Source organism: Arachis hypogaea, chromosome 2, assembly GCF_003086295.3.
Source record: "Arachis hypogaea cultivar Tifrunner chromosome 2, arahy.Tifrunner.gnm2.J5K5, whole genome shotgun sequence".
Taxonomy (NCBI): Eukaryota; Viridiplantae; Streptophyta; class Magnoliopsida; order Fabales; family Fabaceae; genus Arachis; species Arachis hypogaea.
The window spans coordinates 103,156,092-103,175,228 of NC_092037.1; the positions used below are offsets into that span (position 1 = coordinate 103,156,092).

The 19,137-nt window shown below is 34.4% G+C and overlaps 3 protein-coding genes across 7 annotated transcripts; 2 read left to right on the forward strand and 1 right to left on the reverse strand.

The window, feature by feature from the left end:
- Window positions 1–7,369: 7,369 nt before the first annotated feature.
- On the forward strand, window positions 7,370–11,787 carry LOC112761199 (interactor of constitutive active ROPs 2, chloroplastic-like). Of its 5 annotated transcripts, none has more exons than XM_025808167.3 (5): window positions 7,370–7,638; window positions 8,795–8,851; window positions 9,337–9,520; window positions 9,675–11,351; window positions 11,452–11,787. In XM_025808167.3, exons 2-4 carry the CDS (start codon window positions 8,832–8,834, stop codon window positions 11,340–11,342), a joined length of 1,872 nt encoding a protein of 623 aa, XP_025663952.1. In that variant the 5' UTR covers window positions 7,370–7,638; window positions 8,795–8,831; the 3' UTR covers window positions 11,343–11,351; window positions 11,452–11,787. The 5 variants fall into 5 exon arrangements, with proteins under 5 accessions (XP_025663952.1, XP_025663953.1, XP_072063892.1 ...); XM_025808168.3 differs by having other exon boundaries at window positions 7,497–8,522; XM_072207791.1 differs by lacking the exon at window positions 7,370–7,638 and adding an exon at window positions 8,581–8,664.
- Window positions 11,788–13,168: 1,381 nt separating this feature from the next.
- On the forward strand, window positions 13,169–14,478 carry LOC112761261 (small ribosomal subunit protein uS12). The gene is made up of 4 exons (XM_025808173.2): window positions 13,169–13,370; window positions 13,772–13,927; window positions 13,994–14,120; window positions 14,207–14,478. The coding sequence occupies exons 1-4, from the start codon at window positions 13,366–13,368 to the stop codon at window positions 14,345–14,347; spliced, it is 429 nt and encodes a 142-aa protein (XP_025663958.1). The 5' UTR covers window positions 13,169–13,365; the 3' UTR covers window positions 14,348–14,478.
- Window positions 14,479–15,001: 523 nt separating this feature from the next.
- LOC112761245 (protein IQ-DOMAIN 19-like) lies at window positions 15,002–17,266 on the reverse strand. The gene is made up of 4 exons (XM_025808172.3): window positions 16,550–17,266; window positions 16,217–16,429; window positions 15,383–16,063; window positions 15,002–15,274 (listed from the first exon to the last, which is right to left on the reverse strand). Exons 1-4 carry the CDS (start codon window positions 16,934–16,936, stop codon window positions 15,254–15,256), a joined length of 1,302 nt encoding a protein of 433 aa, XP_025663957.1. The 5' UTR covers window positions 16,937–17,266; the 3' UTR covers window positions 15,002–15,253.
- Between the last annotated feature and the right edge of the window lie 1,871 nt (window positions 17,267–19,137).

Below are 19,137 nucleotides of genomic sequence, written 5' to 3' on the forward strand. Positions count from 1 at the left end.
CCAACTTCTTATTAGGTATTTCCTTAACTCTTCCATAAGAACGATGTCATCGGCAAAAAACATGCACCATGGAAAAGACTCTTGGATATGCTCTGTGAGTACTTCCAAGACTAATATGAAAAGATATAGACTTAGGATGATTCTTGGTGTAATCCTTACTCTCTTCATTTTCAAAACCTTCTATAAGACATCCTTTGACACTTTATTATACGCTTTTTCTAAATCAATAAATACTATATATAGATCCCTTTTATTACTACAATAACTCTCCATCATCCTTCTTAATATGTATATCGCTTCAGTGGTAGATTTGCCTAACATAAAATTAAATTGGTTCTCTATTACTTGTGTCTTTTATCTCAACCTCCGTTCTATCACATTTTTTCATAACTTCATGGTATGACTCATGAGTTTAATCACTCTATAGTTTTCGTATATATCTCCCTTATTCTTCTAGATAGGTAACAAGATGCTATTTTTTCACTCATCTGACATCTTCTTTGACCTTAAAATCTTATTAAAAAGTTTGGTTAACTAATTGATGCCTTTCTCTCCGAGGCCCTTCAAAACTTCAATGGAATATTATCGAGTCTTAATGCCCTGCCATTTTTCATCCGCTTTAGAATTTCTTTTACCTCGAAGTCTCGAATCCTTCGATAGTAGTCGGAATTTTGGTCTTCTTCCCTTATGCATAACCGACAAAGGCTCGGAAGAGTCTTTTGTCCTTCATTAAATAACTCGTAAAAGTAGTTTTTTCACCTTTCATTTATCTTTTCTTTTTGAGACAAAATCTCTCCGTTTTTATCCTTTATACACTTAACTTGATCTAAATCTCTCATTATTTTTTCTTGGCTCTTTGTGATTCTATATATACATTTTTCTCCTTCTTTTGTGCCTAAAGACTGGTAGAGACCCACATATGCTATTGTTCTTACTTCACTTACAGTCACTTTTGTCTCTTTCTTAGCTGTCTTATATTTTTTTCAATTATCTGCATTTCACTACAAAGACCACTCCTTAAAGCACTCTCTCTTTGCCTTTATCTTTTCTTGTACATTCGCATTCGAACACCATGACTCCTTATCTCTTGGTCATGTCCCTCTAGATTCACCAAAACTTTCTTTTGCTGTTCTTCTAATAACTTCTCTCCCTTCACATCTCCTCCACGCTACTATCCCCATCCCACTTTACCTCTTCTCCTATCCATCTTAGGAAACTTCTTTGTTTTTCACATTTCATCCGCCACCACCTCATCCCTGGGTTATTTATATGATATCTTTTTCTCAACTTTTGCTCAACGCAAAAATCCATAACGAGCATCCTATGTTGTGTTGTTAAACTCTTTCCTGAAACAATTTTACAATTAAAGCAACATTTTTGGTCAACTCTCCTCAACAAGAAGTCAATTTGAAAGCTTGTCATGTCACTCTTATATGTTATAAAGATGTTTGTCTTTTTTTTTAAACATGTACTTGCGATGAGAATGTCAAAGGTTGAGGAAAAAGTCCAAAATAGTTTTACACTTGGTATCGACCACTCTGAAACCATTTTCTCTGTGAATACTTCCATACCTAGTCACTTCTCTTTCAACATGGCTATTTAAATCTCCTCCTAAAAAAAAATTATCTCCCAAAGGTATGTCTTGGATCAAACTCTCTAGATCCTCCCAAAACCTTATCTTGTGTTGCTCATCTGAACCTACTTGCGGTGCATAGGCGCTAATCACATAAAAGGTACCTCCTTCCACCACAAGTTTGATAGAGATGATCCAATCTTTCACCCTGTTGACATCCACTACGCCCTTCTTCCACTGCTTATCCACAATAATACCTATCACATTCCTATTATTCACTTTTTCTGTATACAAAAGTTTGAACCCGGAAGTATCCAACTCACTAGTCTTTGCACCGACTCATTTTGTTTTTTATAGGTACATGATGTTAATCTTCCTCCTTATCATGGTATCCACCACCTCTATGAATTTTTTGTTAAAGTGTCTATATTCTATGTCACAAATCTCAATATTTTGTCACTCCAACCTTTACCTTTACCCCTTTTTTTGAATTGAACTAACTTATTTACCTTCGTCAGTTCACGAAAACGCGGGAACCTTTTCTCATTTAACACTACACCCAGGCACCCGATACAACAACTCTTACTCATTTAATACTGTATGCGAACCATCCAACGCGTTACTTCTGGGCAACGACCTAGCTTTAGCGTAATAACATCTTTAATCCATGTCATAAAGATTCGACTAAATTTTTATGTTGACTATCCAAAGGCTAACATAACTCTCCTCCTTTATCCAGACTTGGGACCGGATATGTAACGTAGGTGTAGCATAGGCGGAGTTATGATACACTTATTTATAAAAAAGAAAAAGACATACTTCTTATTAAGAAGTTGATATCCATATTTGAATTTGAATTTATCTATAATTCTAATTTCATACTTCTTTGATCTATTTTTTAATTCAACAAGTGTGATTAAAAACAAAACAATAAACTTATAATTAATATAACATAATATTGAAATTAATTTAAAACATATTGAGTGCAGAGAGATCAGGGTTGACAGCATCATTCGCCTTCTTCTATTTTTTTGCGGAAACTCCATCAAATCCATCCGAATACTACCTAAAATAAACAAAATTGCACACGACTCAAAGTAGTATCATAGTGGCTAAAAGATAATTAATTATTGATTAAACTTAACAAATTAAATGCAAATTCATTAGAAAAAGGTAGAAAAGATGCTCACGCATTACATATATACCTTTTTTAATTTTCTTATGATGCATATAAGATTGGGTGAAATCGGATTCGTCTTAATCCAAATTTGACTTAAATAATGACCGGATCTATTTTTGAGATTGTTACTCATTCATAGATCTAGTGAAATCAGATCACACTAAATTAGTTCTCAAAATGTTCGGATCTAAATCAAATTTTTGAACTGGACCGAACCATCTATAACCCTAACCAAAACTCATGGACCATGACCTTCCTTATCGGCCATCTTAAGTTTGTGTAGCAACGTTATTTCTCAATTTTCTTTGTTTTTTGGTGCTTCTAACACTTTTACAACATCTTCATGTATGTTGAGCATTCTTTACCTTGGTTGCTTTTTTCACGCGCCAACCTTTTCGCCCCGCTTATCTTGTTGCTTAAATTATAAACAAAGCAAAGCCCTGCCTTTATGCTAATGTATGCCATCATCATTTCTTCTAAGCTTTCATTTTTGTGCCTATCCTCTAAAACTAATTAGCTTATCAAGTTTCCCCTTTAATTTGTATTGTAAAATGCATGTTATACTTTTCGAGCTGCGTGTGAGTGTGGCACAGCACATGCTCTGAATGGATAAACATGATTCATATATTATGATACCACTATTACTAGTAGAACTAGCATAAATATAATTTGTTTGCATATCAATGCTGTAAGATAGGTATAATTTATTATTTTTAATTAATAATACTTAAAGATATTAAATAAAAATATAATATTAATTTATTGAATTAAAATCAGATAATGTTAAATTTTATTTTTCAATTTATATATAAATTTTAATTTAGTCCCTAAAATTTTAATTATTTTTATTTAGTCTCTTAATTCTATAAATATTACTCACATTGAGTATTGTGAAAGAGATTAAGAGACATAAAAATATAATATTTTAGATTTTTTAATATGCAAATTATTTTATAAATTAAAACAATGCAGACATTATTGTTGACTGTTAGAATATAATTATGATCAATTAGTATTATTTAATATATCTTAGTATTTATTATTACGATTCTCTTAGTACCTATAAATATCTTTTTTATATTGTATCATTCCAAACAACTTGAATAGACAACTTGATTACACTCAATAATACACAAATCCTTCCTCCAGTTTAGTCTCTTATTTCTAACAGAGCCATGGTATCCTCTTTGGAGAGGATAGGTTGTTTTCCTTGCAGTGAAATCACTATAGTTTTTGTATTTTTTTCTATGCCATTCTTCTTTTCCTTTTGTCACTCTTTTTTTATGCTTTTTCACCTCACCGACTAGCTTAATTTATTTGTCTTGTGTTTTTTCGAGTCGAATGATCAAACACCATTGTCATCTGCTGCTTATCTATTCTCAAGAAAAAATCATATAGTTTTCGCTCACTTTCGGCAGTTCCATCTGCGTTCTCTCGTGGCAGTTCCGTCTGCGTTCTCTCGTGGCAGTTTCGTCTGCGTTTCGTCTGTGTTTCCTTGTGGCAGTTCTGTATGCGTTTCTTTTCGGCATTTCTGTTTGCACTTCCTTCAGATAGCGGCAGTTCCGTCTGCGCTTCCTTCAGACAAACGACAGTTCCGTCTGCGCTTCCTTCATACTAGCGACAGTTCCATCTGCGCTTCCTTCAGAGACAGTTCCATCTGCGCTTCCTTCTGTCAGTTCCGTCTGCACCCGTTTTATCCGTTTATGCATTTTTTTCTCTTTATTTCGTTTGAGTTTGAGGGAGATGTTAGAATATAATTAAGATCAATTAATATTATTTAGTATATCTGAGTATTTATTATATGAGATTACGTCTTTATTATTACGATTCTCGTAGTAACTATAAATACCCTTTTATATTGTATCAGACAATTTGAATATTACACTCAATAATACACAAATCCTTCTTCTAGTTTAGTCTCTTATTTCAAACATTGACCAATCCCAACAACTCACAAAAAATTATTGCTGATCTTAAAGTAAAGTTAAAAAAAAAACTAAAAGAAGTAATACAGATAGAGAAGTAATTCATATGTTGGAGGAGAATTTGGCTGATTACAAGAGATATAAGAGAGGTATTAAAAAAAATAGAATCTAATGGCTGAAATGTGGACATTAGAATACTAAATTTTTTCATTCTAAATTTCAATACAAAAATCGAAAGAACAAGATCTACAAACTATAAGACAATTTCGGTACAGTTAAAATTAATTTAGGGGACATAGTTCAAGTTGCTCATGACTATTTTTTAGGAGTTTTTCTCATTCTCTAATTCTCGGCAATCAACAGAGAAGGACATTAACTCTATTTGAAGGAAGGTGGATGCTAGAATTAATCAAATGCTCGTAAGAAGAGTGATAGAAAGTGAAATCAAAGATGCTGTTTTTTATTAATCCTTTCTGGAGATTATAGATTCACAATAAAATTCTTTTGATTTTACTGAAAATTTATCTAGAAGAAAGTGGTGGAAATAGTTAAATTTTTTTTTTTACAAATGATAAGATGTTAAGATTCTTGAATTATACTCAAATTTATCTCATTCTAAAAATTCTTATGACAGAGACGATGACCCAGATAAGGCTAATAAGTCTCAATAGTATCTTTTATAAGGTGATCTCTAAAATTTTAGTTGGCATGTAACATGTTATGAATAAGGTTATTAGTAATAACCAAAATACATTTATTACAAAAATGTTGATAAGCAATAACATCCTTATTGTCCATAAATACATACATTTTTCTAAAAGAATAAGGAATTTGGTGATTACGACTTAGTCCTCAAACTTGATATGAGTAAGGCATATGATAGAATTAAATGAAATTTTGTAAAAAAAATGGATGGATTGAATGAAAAAATATGTGATTACTGTATTTTATTCTGTTATTATAGAAGAATAACCTCATAATTTTTTTAAATCACGTAATAAATTACAATAAGATGATCTCTTTTCTCTTTATCTTTTTTATAATTTGTAAAAAAAATTATTTTGTATGTTCCACATAAGAGAATAGAGATAAGAAATTTTTGGTCTAAGACTTTATAGTAGATATCCTTCTTTTAACATTTTTTTTACAAATGACTCAATTTTGTGTTTATAAAGAAACGAAAACATGCGAACACCTTATGCATATCTTGCAGGCCTATACTTTTAGTCAAAACACTCCAAAACAAACTGAAAATTTTTTAACCCATACTCTATAAGTATTTTTTTGTAGATAGACGAGACAAATACTTAGGACTATTTAAAAATCTAAAAGGCTTTATTTAATTACTTACGTGATAAAATAAAAAAGAAAATATAAGTTTGAAAAAAGAATGATATGATAAATATGGAGTTAAATCTCAAAGTGATTCCTGAAATTACTTAAGCCTTAAAGTGGCTCTTGAAATTAAAAGTTATTCAATTTTGTCTCAAAATTTATACTCCGAGATTCATACTAATCCTTAAGACATTTTTCATTCACTGGAACACTAAAAATGGCGTCGTTTTATATTTATTAAAAAAAAAAGAAAAACACTCCCTCTTTCTCTAGTTTTTTTTTCATTTTCTTTCTACACTCCCTTTCCGTTTTCCAACCCTTTCTCGGTTCTTCTTTCCCTTTCCCTTCCATGCTTCCCTTCCCCTTCTTCTTCTCCATCCCCAGTTCCCCTTTCCCTTTTCTTTCCATGGTCTATTTTTCCTTTCCCAATCCTTCCCCATTTCACCTTTTCTTTTTTCTTCCACGCTCTTCTTTTCTTTCCCCAATTCATCCCTAGTTTCCTTTTTCCTTTCCCTTCTCATTCTCCTTCCCTAATATGAGGCCCTTCCTTTTTTCCTTTTCCTTTCCCTCTCTCTTTTCCTTTCTCAATCTGAGGTCTTTTCCCAACTCGAGATCTCTGTTATCGTCTCTCCGACTTTCGTCACGGCACACCACGCTGCTTGCTCCACTTTCCAATCTAGTCTCTCTTCTCTGTCTTTCTTCTTGTATAGGTTTTTTTTTTCAATTTTTTACTGTAATAGATTTGTTCTGAATGTTTGAATGCATTGATTTTGACACGTGTTTAGCTCTATTTTTGTAATTCCTTTCTTATTTTATTGGAATCTTTGTTTCATTAGTTTACTGCATAAAATTCACGTAATACTGAGAAGTGGCAACGGAAAGAAAGGAGAAGGGGAAAGGGAAGGGACTCGAATTGGAGAAGAAGAGACTCAGATTTTTTTTTTAAATACAAAACGACGTCATTTTAAGGACTAGTATGAATTCTGGAATGCAAGTTTAAGGATAAAATTAAACAATTATTAATTATAAGGACCACTTTAAAATTTGATTACAATTTTAGAAATTACTTTAAGGTTTACCTCAATAAATACGTTTATCTGTTATTAAAATTTATATTATTAAATGTATAATATAATTAAACTTTTTATAATTATAATATATTACAACTAATTTATTTAACTTATCCTTCTAGTGAATAATTTATTTCTGTTTGATGACCTCTCAAAAAAAGTAAAATATATATTAAAAAAAGTGATAAATATATCTTAACAATATTTTTAAAAATTAATATAATATTGATTATTTTAAAATTTAATTTTTTGTTAACACACATTGGGATTGAAGGAACTAGACTCTGTACACTTAAAACAAGAAATAAAAAAGAAAAGAACAGTAACACAGCTAGTGAGAGAAAGAAAGGAGAGAGAAGGCTCAGACAGACACCTGAGCTTACTAGTTAGTGAGTAGTGACTACCACTCTAACAATCTACCTTTGAGGCTTTGACCATTGTCCTCCATTTCCCCAAAACTTGCTCCTTTTCCTTTTCTTTTCCTTGCTACTCCAACATTTCTACCATTTTTTTGCGCGTCCCAGCTCACAGCAGTAGCATCATTACTATACACTGGTAACTGCTGTTTCATAGCTGTGGTGTGTTCTTTGCCACTTCCCATTGGTTCAGCTCTGTTATCATTTTCCCATGTTTTTTACGACAAAAGCTTGATATTTTTCATCTGTGTATTGTTTATAATAGTATTCCTAATCAGGTTGGTTGTTGGTGTGTTGGGGTGTGTGTTTGTACAGTTGGGCTTGTTGGTTTTGGCTTAGTTTCCTTTCTCTTCATTATGATTCTTCCATTCTCGTCTCCCAAATCTGTCATTTTCCTGCCTATTTGAGTGTTTTAAAAAAAGGAACTTTTGTCTTTATTTTCATTCTATTTTTTACTTCTTTGTTTTACAACACTTTGGTTGTACATTGTATCCTCTTTCAATTTCATACGTTTTTTTTTAAATGCTTTGCTTTCTTTTGATGTATTGGTGATACACTGCATGTAGATCTGGGATTTTAGTTTTCATATTCAGACATGGGGTGCTTAAAGTTTGTGTCTTTCCCCTATTCTTCAAACGAGCTAGTTTTTCACTTTCCACATGTGTAGAGAGTAATGGCTAAAACTTAAAAGGGACCATTGCCACTTCATTGAGCTTCACTTAAGTTCTACTATTCTCAGGGGAAAAAATAAAGAAAATAAAATAAAAGGAGGACACTTTAATCCTGAACATTAATGAGCTTGGAATTATGGTTGTCAGCAATTCTGTACAGCATAGCACACCCAATCATTTCTAGTTATAATATGCTTTCGTTGACCGCATCATGGGTTTAGAAGATTACATTAAGTGGGATGCTAATGTAGCTGTCATTGTAGTTTATTGATGGTCCATGGAGGGCTCAAGTGCTCCTTGTTGCTATGGAGTAAAAGGGAGGAAATGTCATTAAAGAAAATTTTGAAAAAAGGTGGAAGATAGTTTTCCGTTAATGATAGTTTACTTATTATGTTGGTGCAAGGTTTTATTATGTTTAGTGTGTTCCATTTATTTCTATTTTGTTTGGTGGTAGTGGAGTTAGTTTACATGGAGTTTCTTTGAAGGGATTATATGTAGGTTTATTTGTTTGTTGGGTTTTTTATTTTCTGTTGAATGCCATTGTCATTTGCTGCAAAGTGCAAACAAATCCGTCTCTTTCATTCTTATAAATCAAAATCCTTATTGGCTTTATTTCTTTCTCAGATTACTATTGCCTCCCTATCGACTTTGACGTTAAAATATGCAGACAACAAAAGCAAGGTAAGGTTGTTGGTACTTAACTCTTTTCCAACACTCCATCTTTGTGCCTTCTCTATTTATTTAATTGGTGTTTTAGTGGATTCATAATGAGGATCATATTACATGTTTTGAACATCTACATTTTATCTACAACAAGATTTGGATCTTTGATATATAGTTTTTACTTTTTAAGGAGACATGTCTGTTTGATTGGAGTTGTTTGGTGAGATGCTAATGAAATAATGAATCGTGTTGTTATTTTGTCTTATTTTCCCCTCCATTTGGCAATCATGTGTTGAGACTTGAGAAGGGCTGTTTTGTATCTTTGTAAAAAACATAGCACCTTTTCTTGTGAATATTCCATTTCATTCTTGAAATTTTAAAAAGAAATTATTTCAAATGCATGTTTTCATTTTTTATCTTTTAAATTTTGGTTTAAGATGCTTTTTGATCTGCATTCTATGCTTATTTTGCTTGCTAATTGTCATATGGTTGGCTTTGATCAGAGCTAGCACTTCAGAAATGCCCCGAAGGAAATCTCCTGCAACTCCTCGTGCCGGTCGACAATCCAGGGCACCAGGCTCTGATTCAGACTCTGCCTCCTCATCTCCGAACCCATTGAGTAAGACTCCAAAGGATAAAATCCCAAAGGTTGTTGAACACAAGTCACCACGAAGTCCATTGTCTGAGGTATTCTTCTTGACTAAAAGCCTGTAATTTTGGCAATTATATTGGTAATCTTATGAGTAATAGAAACTATACAATATTTATCTCCATGGATATGAAAAGTTCCAACACTGAAGTATATTCAAATTATGGATAATTTCTTCATTATTTACTCTAGAAGAAGAGGCCGACTAGGGTCCAGGAATTGGAGTCTCAACTTGCTCAACTTCAGGAGGATCACAAGAGAGCTAAGGATCAACTTAACTCCTCTGAGTCATGGAAAAGAAAGGCTCAGCAAGAGGCCGAAGAGGCGAAAAAGCAGCTTGTAGCAATGACAAAAGAGCTGGAGGAGTCCCAGCATCAGCTTTTGGAACTATCTGCTTCTGAAGAAGAACGGATTCAAGAACTCCGTAAAATCTCTCAAGACCGCGACCGAGCATGGCAGTCTGAACTAGAGGCTGTTCAAAAGCAGCATGCAATGGATTCATCTGCTCTGGCATCTGCCATGAATGAAATCCAGAAGCTGAAAATGCAACTCGAAAGAGCACGCGAATCTGAAGCTTCTCAGGCAAACAATGCAGATACAGCTCATGCTGAGATTCAGGAGCTGAGAATGGAGCTCGACGAGACACTCTCGTTTCTGGAAAAGCTGAAAAATGAAGTAAATGATTGCAAAGAATCTGAGTCCCGGGCATTGGAAATAGTTGGCAAAACTCAAATGCAGTTAGAAGAAGCAAATAAGACTGTAGAAACACTCCAGTTAGAAGCTATGAAAGCCTCAGAAGCTTATAAAGCCATAGCTTTGGAGTTGGAGCAGTCAAGAGGTCAAGTTAAAGCATTGGAGGAACATGTGAACAAGCTCCAGGCTGATTTGGCTTGTGGTGCTAAGAAAGATACATCAGGCCCAAGCAATGAACCTGGAACTGAAATGGAAACTGTAGAAAATGAGGACATAAAGCAGCTCAAAGCAGAGCTTATCTCCGTGAAATCTGAAGCAGCAAAATTGAAATCTGCATTGGATGTTACTGAGGCACGGTACCAAGAAGAATATATCCAGAGCACATTGCAGATTCGAAGTACATATGAACAGCTGGAGCATACAAAATCGGAGTCATGTAAGCGACAAGCTGAATTATGCGAGGAACTGAAAATAGCTAAAGCTGACATGGAAGAGCTTAGGACGAGCCTGATGGAGAAGGAAACGAGGTTGCAGGGTGTGTCGGAAGAGAATGAGGGGCTCAAGTCAAAGATGAAGCTGAGCCAGCCTAGTGAAAGAGAATCTGAACTCGTGGGGCAGCTCAGAAAATTGGAAGTTAATGTAGCTGAGTTGAAGGAAACATTAATGGATAGAGAGACCGAACTGCAGAATATATCCGAGGAGAACAGCTCGCTGAAAATGGAGATAGAGAGGCGGGAATCAGAGAAGAACAAGATTACTGATGAGGCTGTTGCTTCGGCAGAAGCAGCAAGAGCTGCAGAGCGAGAGGCACTGATGAAACTCGGTTCCATAACAGAAGAAGCGGATAAAAGCAACCATAGAGCAGCTCGGGTAACCCAGCAATTAGATGCTGCACAGACTGCAAATTCTGAGTTAGAGGCCGAGTTAAGGAGACTGAAAGTGCAGTCGGATCAGTGGAGGAAGGCTGCCGAAGCAGCTGCCACCATACTATCTGCTGGAAACAATGGAAAGGTTGTGGAGAGAACCGGTTCACTTGATAATAATTTCAATTCTATCACTGGCAAGATGACTTCTCCTTATTCAGAAGACACAGATGATGACTCGCCCAAGAAGAAAAACACAAACATGTTGAAGAAGATTGGAGTTTTGTGGAAGAAGAATCATTGAGTGTCCAAGGTAGCGTTTCATGATTGTTGGTTTATTGCTCAAATGGTTTAACTCATTTTGTTCCATAATCATACTACTTGCTGGCCTTTCTGTTTTTGGTTATGTTCAGGTTTCAAGCACTACTTGGGGAACTTTTAACCTTACAAAGATCATGGTGTCACAACATCACAAAAATATGTATATTTGAAGATGATGGTGGTTTCAATTCCCTCAGCTTTGTAATGGCGCAATGCTTGGTCTTTTTGAAGTTTTCATGTCATCACATTCCTAGTTACTAGTTAGTGGGTAATAGAGAAGGGTGAGGACTCCATGTTGGGCAACTTTTGATGATGTATGTATTTAACAACTATCATGTATGTTTTATGTTATATGCCATCTTTTGAATAAACGAAGAAAAAAGGGGCATTTTCTTATCTGACCCTTTTCTTTTCTTTTCCCCTTAAAATTAGAATGAGATACAATTCACATCACTCTTGCTTAATTGATTTCATTGTGCTACACAACCAAGGTTACTAGCATATTTATATCACCAGTGATATTAGGGAGCTATTTTTTTTGGATTATCAACATCATTTATTCTTTTCTAAAAATTATTTTATTTATTTTATATGATAAATTTTTTTACTTCTAAATTCCAAATTATACATCTTAAATCTTCCAAAAACAAAAGGTTTTAAAATTTAAAGAAAGAATTAACTAATTATAACTTAGTTCTCTATGCTTTCTGATATAGAATATATAAATTTCATACTTTTTTCAAGTAAGGATTAAATAATTGAGTGGCTGAGTTCACAACCGAATAGTTAGTTTTTTATATGTCTCAATTTGTAATTCTATATTCAATATTCAATTCCCGTCTATTTTTTTTAATACTCTCTAAGAATAATTTTTAAAGCCTACTACTTTTTTTTTTACAAAAAAAATGAAAAACAAAAAGAAAGACAAATTTTTTAACACAGTTATAAAACTAAGTAATTGACTATTGATGGATTGCGAGTTTTGCTAACAAAGTGTTTAATATAGAAATTCAAAATTTTCTACATGGCACTAAAAGGTAGTGTTTGAAATTTTTAAAATTTTAGTTTTAGGATATCCGATTGAAATTTTTGAAGATAAACACTGAAATTGTAATAATATTTTTTTAAAAAAAATATTTTTATTTAATTTTTTAAATTCTAAATTTACTCTTTAATCTTTGTATTTATTTTAAACTAAATATAATTTTTAAATATAACTCAATTTAATATATTTTATACCAAATATAATATAAAAATTTAATTTATTTTCTGCCTCATCCTCTCGATTTTAGCCTCTTTTCTAAATGTAACCTAATTTATTATATAAATATTATATTTATAAACACTATAATAGACTGCATGCAAAATATATTCGAATTCTCAACTGTCACTTGAACAAACTAATAAACTTCCAAACCAATTTCATTACTCTTTTCTCTTTTTTTATACAAGTGCTAATAAACATAGGGTAGGTTATATTTTTTTTCAATTCCAATAAGTAAACAATAAGATATACTAACCAACTTGAGTTGGTCGAGTAGTCCGCTTAAATAAGTGTCGAAAGTTCGAAGTTCACCTTGTACATGTAGCAATTCATTGGCCAACAACAGACCCTTATCGGGTTAGAGATACTATTTGGATAAAAAAAAAAAAAAGATATGCTAACAACGTAAATAACGGCCGCAGTTTAGGCTCACGATCCATATATAATAAGAATTATATCTAATTAATTTAAAATTTAATTTTTAAAATTAAAATTAATTTTTTTAATTTATTATTTAAGGTTTTTTTGTGTGGGAGGTGGTCTTTGAGGTAAGTAAATATTGGGCCAAAGGGCTCGTTAAGCTGAACAGAACCCAAGTCTCAATAGTATGTCCAAGTATATATAAGGCACCAACTCTGACTCGCAAAACAGCATTAGGGTTTCTGGCTTTCTGCAGTTGATTCTCCACCTTCACCTAGCTCGTCTACCGCAGCAGCACAAGAACAACTAACCCGCCGTCGCCATGGGGTAACTACTCTTCACACCTCTCCCTCCATCTTCCAATTTTGCACATAAAGGATGAACTTGTTTGAATCCTACAGTATGGTAGCTGTCTCAATGTTTATGTATTTATATTTCTTTAATCAAATCAAATCCTTGCTTCTTACCTCAACAACCCCTAGGAAAGTTTTAATTTTTCTACCCTATGGTATATCTTATCTTGTAGGATTCAAGGTTGCATTTATCTGCCCCATTTAGTTTTTTATATATATTTGCCATGTGGTTATAAGCCTGAGCTTAGGAGTTGAATTAGTGTCAGCATTTGATTTCTGTTTATTGAGTTTTAAATTTTTTATTTTGATATTCTTTGGCATCGGCATAGTTAGTGATAAGTAGGGATTATTTGCGGTGTATGAAATTATGTACAGGAAGACACGTGGAATGGGAGCTGCCCGCAAGTTGAAGTCCCACCGCAGGAGGCAAAGGTGGGCAGATAAGTCCTACAAGAAATCCCATCTCGGCAATGAATGGAAGAAACCCTTTGCTGGTTCATCCCATGCCAAGGGAATTGTCCTTGAGAAGATGTAAGATTACTTTAAAGTTCAACTTTTCATATTGGGGAGGGGAACTAATTGGTTTTCTATGTGCAGTGGTATTGAAGCTAAGCAGCCCAACTCTGCCATTCGTAAGTGTGCCAGAGTGCAGCTCATCAAGAATGGCAAGAAGATTGCTGCATTCGTCCCAAATGATGGTTGCTTGAACTACATAGAAGAGAATGTGAGTGTTCTTTTAGAACTTGATCCAATTTATTTTAATACTTGTAGAATATGTTGTTAACATCAGAGATGTGCCTGTTTCTGTAGGATGAAGTCTTGATTGCCGGATTCGGACGAAAGGGTCATGCTGTGGGAGATATTCCTGGAGTCAGGTTTAAGGTGGTGAAGGTCTCTGGTGTTTCTCTTTTGGCTCTCTTCAAGGAGAAGAAGGAGAAGCCAAGGTCTTAAATTTGTGCAATGCATGTTTCTTCTCTTTTCTTATAGTTTCTCTAATATGTTATGAATTTTGTTACGAGTTGAATGTGTTTTATGGACAATTTTGTATGCTAGTTATGAAAATGTCACATTTGGTTCGACCAGCATCGTTTCTACTATTTTTCAATTGAGAAAAGATCTTGTCAGTTTTGATTCGCGGTAGGCTTACTATGTTTCTGGTTACCAGTTCCTTTGGCTTGTCGTTAATAAAGTGTGAACAATAACAAGAAAAAAATTTAACATGGATATATGCGATAAACAATTCTATTTAGTATACCCCTTCTTACCAAGATGTTGACTTGTTATGTTTTGTTGAATTTTCTTTTAACTTTGTCGATCATTGGCAAGCAGAATGGCATTCTCTTTACAGGGAAAATTATCCAGTGAACTAAACTCGCTTTATCTAAAGTATCCCAATTAACAACATCCATATATGGCAAGGATGCTATTATTCTAACTACAATTGGCGAACGGAATCACGCGCATGTTGATTTTCCTCTTTGTATCTCGATACTTTTTCCTCTCTCCTTTGTATCTCTTGCAATATATATGGTAGAGTAAATTTGTGGCCATAACACATATTATGGCCTTCTTAAGTAGCTTCTTTCTCCGTCATGCGTTGATATCGTTTTGAATATCAAATTCCAGATTATTGGGCGTTACTTATGTCATCTCTATTTTCTACAGAAATACAATAGACATCTGAAACTAAAATTGATGCTGGTAAAATTATACACACTTGAAATAGTTAAAAGTTTAAACATGCAGAAGAATAAGAAAGAAACACTTCAAAAGCTGAACATCAATCAAATGGATTTGTTATTTGCACTCGAGTTTAAAAGCAGGTCTCCTTCAAAACCGGTATTGGAATGCACCATTTCAGTACCTATGTCCACGAGGCTGCATCGAAAGCAAGCATTCATGAAATCTGATCAGATCGAAGAGTATTGGTGTTGCTACACAAGTTGGAAAAATGAATAGAACTTAACTAAATACCTAAGTACTCACATTATATGCAGCAGGAGATCTGCAGTAATTGGAATTTGTGATCACTGAAGTTGTAGAGCCACACTCGCTGTCTTTGAGGGAAACAGTTGACCTATCAAGCTTCATTGACCAAGGATATTGGTAGTTTTGTGCAGTGAGACCAACATGTGAAGATGACCTCTGCATTCTCATTGGCCTAGGGACACTTCTTCCCTCCACCGAAGCTCTTCGCCGGCTTGGCTGCCTCTCGAATGAATCTGGCCTTTGCCTTGGTGCACTGTGTGATCTGGCTTTGGCCCTTGATGATTCAGTGTTAGCCATGTAATTTGGGAAAAATTGGTAGTCATAGGACATGGAGTCTGCTGCATAGTTTGGTTTAGGAAAAGCAAAAGGAAGATTCAAATCCTCCTCTCTTGAAACTGCTGAGTAGTAATGAGGGCTGCTTTGTGCTGTGTTGAAGGCTCCACAATCCTCAAAGTGGCCACTGCATGCTCTTGGACTGAACTCTGTCATTGCTGAAGGTGCTGGCGATGCCTTGTTGCTGCCTCCTTCTTTTAAGTATGAATAAACATAACCATTTGGTGAATAATATGTTGAATATCTATGGCCGTATCCGTGATTTGATGTGCTGTTTCTTCCTCTTGAATCACAAACATCCATCTGCACAATCTTGATGTTCTCTTCCATGCCCCTCTCATGTTCCTACATGGACAAAACACCAAAATCCATACTCATTCTCATTCACTAGAAAAATACTAATACAAATCATCATCATCTGATGACAGCAATTAAGTTGGAAATTTCAGTCATCACTCTACAGTTTGAAAGATAGTTAGCAAGAAATGCTGAACTCACATTATACATATGCCTGAACAAATTATCCTCTAATAAGGTTTTTCGCTTCCCTTGTGATTCCATTCGAAGCCTTGAAGCATGAGCTCTGGCTTGGGCTATGACCAAAGCCTGCATGCACCTTAATGTATCTCTGGCCTGTTTTCTCACCAAGTAACCCCTTACCAGTGCCTGCAACTTCACTATCCCTCTAAGAGCACACAATGCTTTTCTTGCCTGGTACACACAACATTGAAACGTTTCACCCATTCACATATACGACCTGGTACATGATGTACTAGATTTCCAAAGTTACACATATTTTAAAACAAGTGTAATACTTATATGATTACATACCAAGTAGGACCTGAACACAGATTGAATTTTAATGGCAGCAGCTTCTTCAATGCTTCCAGTTCTTTCATTAGAACTGGAAGTCAAGCGGATCACGGTGGCAGCAGCTGTGGCGGCAACCACGGCCGTGGCATGATTCTTCTGCTCATTCTGAGCATCTGTGGCACTTGCTTCTGCAAAATTCAGTTCCTTGGAAGCTGTAGCTGTGGCTGATGATCTCCTGAAACTCCACCTTCTTTTCTCCTTTGGTGTTGTTGAGTTTGGAGTGATTGGATTTTCTGTACCATTTGACAGAACAATTGGGCTAATGGTTGCACATTTTTCCCTGTATTTTTCTTTATCTCTCTTCCCTGTCAATAAGTTTCTAAGCCATTTCCCTGTCTTCCCCATCTCTATCAAAAACACACAATTTGGAAAATGGCAGCAACAACTTAAAAGAAAGGTACAAAATGAGATGTAGATCTCTTCATGTCTGCATATGAAAATTGCATTCAGTACTATGGCCCTCCTATTAAATGTAGCCAATCTTTTTGACAGCCTAAACTCACTGGCTTGTACATTATCTCATTTTTCTGTACTAACTACCACTTTGTGCCTTGACACTGTGTCACAGGACTCAAATACAATTATACAAAGATGTCCAAGATATACAAATATGTTTTAAAGGGGAAGCAGTTAGAAAAATAGGCAAAATATATTTGTATTAGGACAAGAGTTTTTTCCGCTTCTACTATTTCTCTCTCTATATATATACAGAATGTCATAAGATCTATAAACTGACTTGCGGACTTAGCAATGGCCATTAGGAGCACTTCACTTCTATAGATATCGATCCCATGTGGTTAGGTCAGGGCTGCTAGTGCAAGAAGTAGCATAGAAGCAGCACCCCATAATAAGTTTGCCACATCTTACTTGGAACACAAATGATATTGATATAGGATTATGGTTTAATTACTCCGTTAGTTTCTAAAGTTTTACCAAATTTATAATTAGGTTCTTATATTTTTTTCCCTTATAAAGACTAACAGAATAATTAAATATAGAATTATAGATCCATTTCCGAACAAATACTAATAATTTGTATTCTGTTACACAACTTTCATATATAGATGACAAACAAATACACCAACCAATAAATCTCCAATTGAAACAGTACTATTCCGCCTTTCAATTTCTTCACATTATAAATCAGATTTTGAATGTGTTTATTTACAACTTAAATATTCACATTTATTTGCTGCTTCAATAATCGTATTTATTCCAGTCTTCTTCATAGATTACGCGATAAGCTTCCAATACTATAATAGCACATTTGGTTGGTTGCCAAGGGTGTTTTGGTGATTTCAGTTTTTCGGTTATTGTGAAATGGATTGGATCAGAGTCCACGTGAGAAACTTGGTCAACATGCAGCATACTGAATCCTTCTAAAAATACTCATATTTGGATAGTGGAGGTATCAAGATGAGGGTCCATTTTAGGGACGTTGAAGCATGGAAAATTAGAAGACCTTGTGTGATTGAAGCTTGAAAGATCCACTAACATACAACTGTTTTGTGTGTGTGCACGTGCCAATGGATCATATGACATATATGTAAATTTAAGAGATAACGAGTTAATCAAATTTGTTTCTTGTTTTAATTTCTTTCCTGAATGTGCTCTATAAGTGTGGGATTGAAGTCATTCCCAATAACCAAAGGCTGCTATGGATTGAAGAGCTTCTTCTATGTTCTCTCTTGAGTGAAATGCGCTGCAAGTTTCCTTCAACATTGCTTCCTCAATCAACAGTAGATCCATAACCTTATTCATTTAAGGACATTTATGTAAGATTTTGATCTGTATACATGAATTTAAATCGTAATCAATGATAAGGTAGTGGTTGTCTATACATGGATTATCAAATGAACAGGAGGAACAGGCCCCATTATTATACCTGGCCTATCGTATATTAGTAGGAGATCAGGGATGTCTTTCCGTAAACAAACAATTAGTAGTTAGTTGGCAATCACATGGCATGTTTATAAGCTCCCACTCTGACTGCTTACATTATTCATTTCCTTCTATTCCCTACTTATTATAATTCCTTAAATCAAACTCATTAGCTTATACTTTCAGCAACTAATCCGGAACTAATCAAGATTATTATCCATAATGAAGTATAGAAAATTATTGCTAATGAGAGGAAACCTTTTTTTTTTTTACTGTTTACGTACTTGTTCCTCTCAGCACATGCTTATAATTTCAATTCTGTTAGAAAGAATGTATCAAGCAATGTGCTGCATGAACAGATGTGAACTAGTAATGCAGGTTGAATTTCTTTCTAATATCTAAATGTCGGTATTTAGCAGAAGCATAAATTATATGGAAAGTATAACCATGCAGTGAAGGGATACAAGAATTACTCTTGATAAGGAGAGAAAGCACCCCAAAAAATGGTGAAGTAAATTCAAAGACAAGAATGATTGTGTTGTGTTCCAACTTCCAATCCAAGCAATAAGTTCAACACGGTACATCTGCCCATTGCCTGCAGTGCAGGTAGCAGCAGAATAAGTATCTTTAATGAATTATGGATTTCGGTATCTCATGGAACTGTA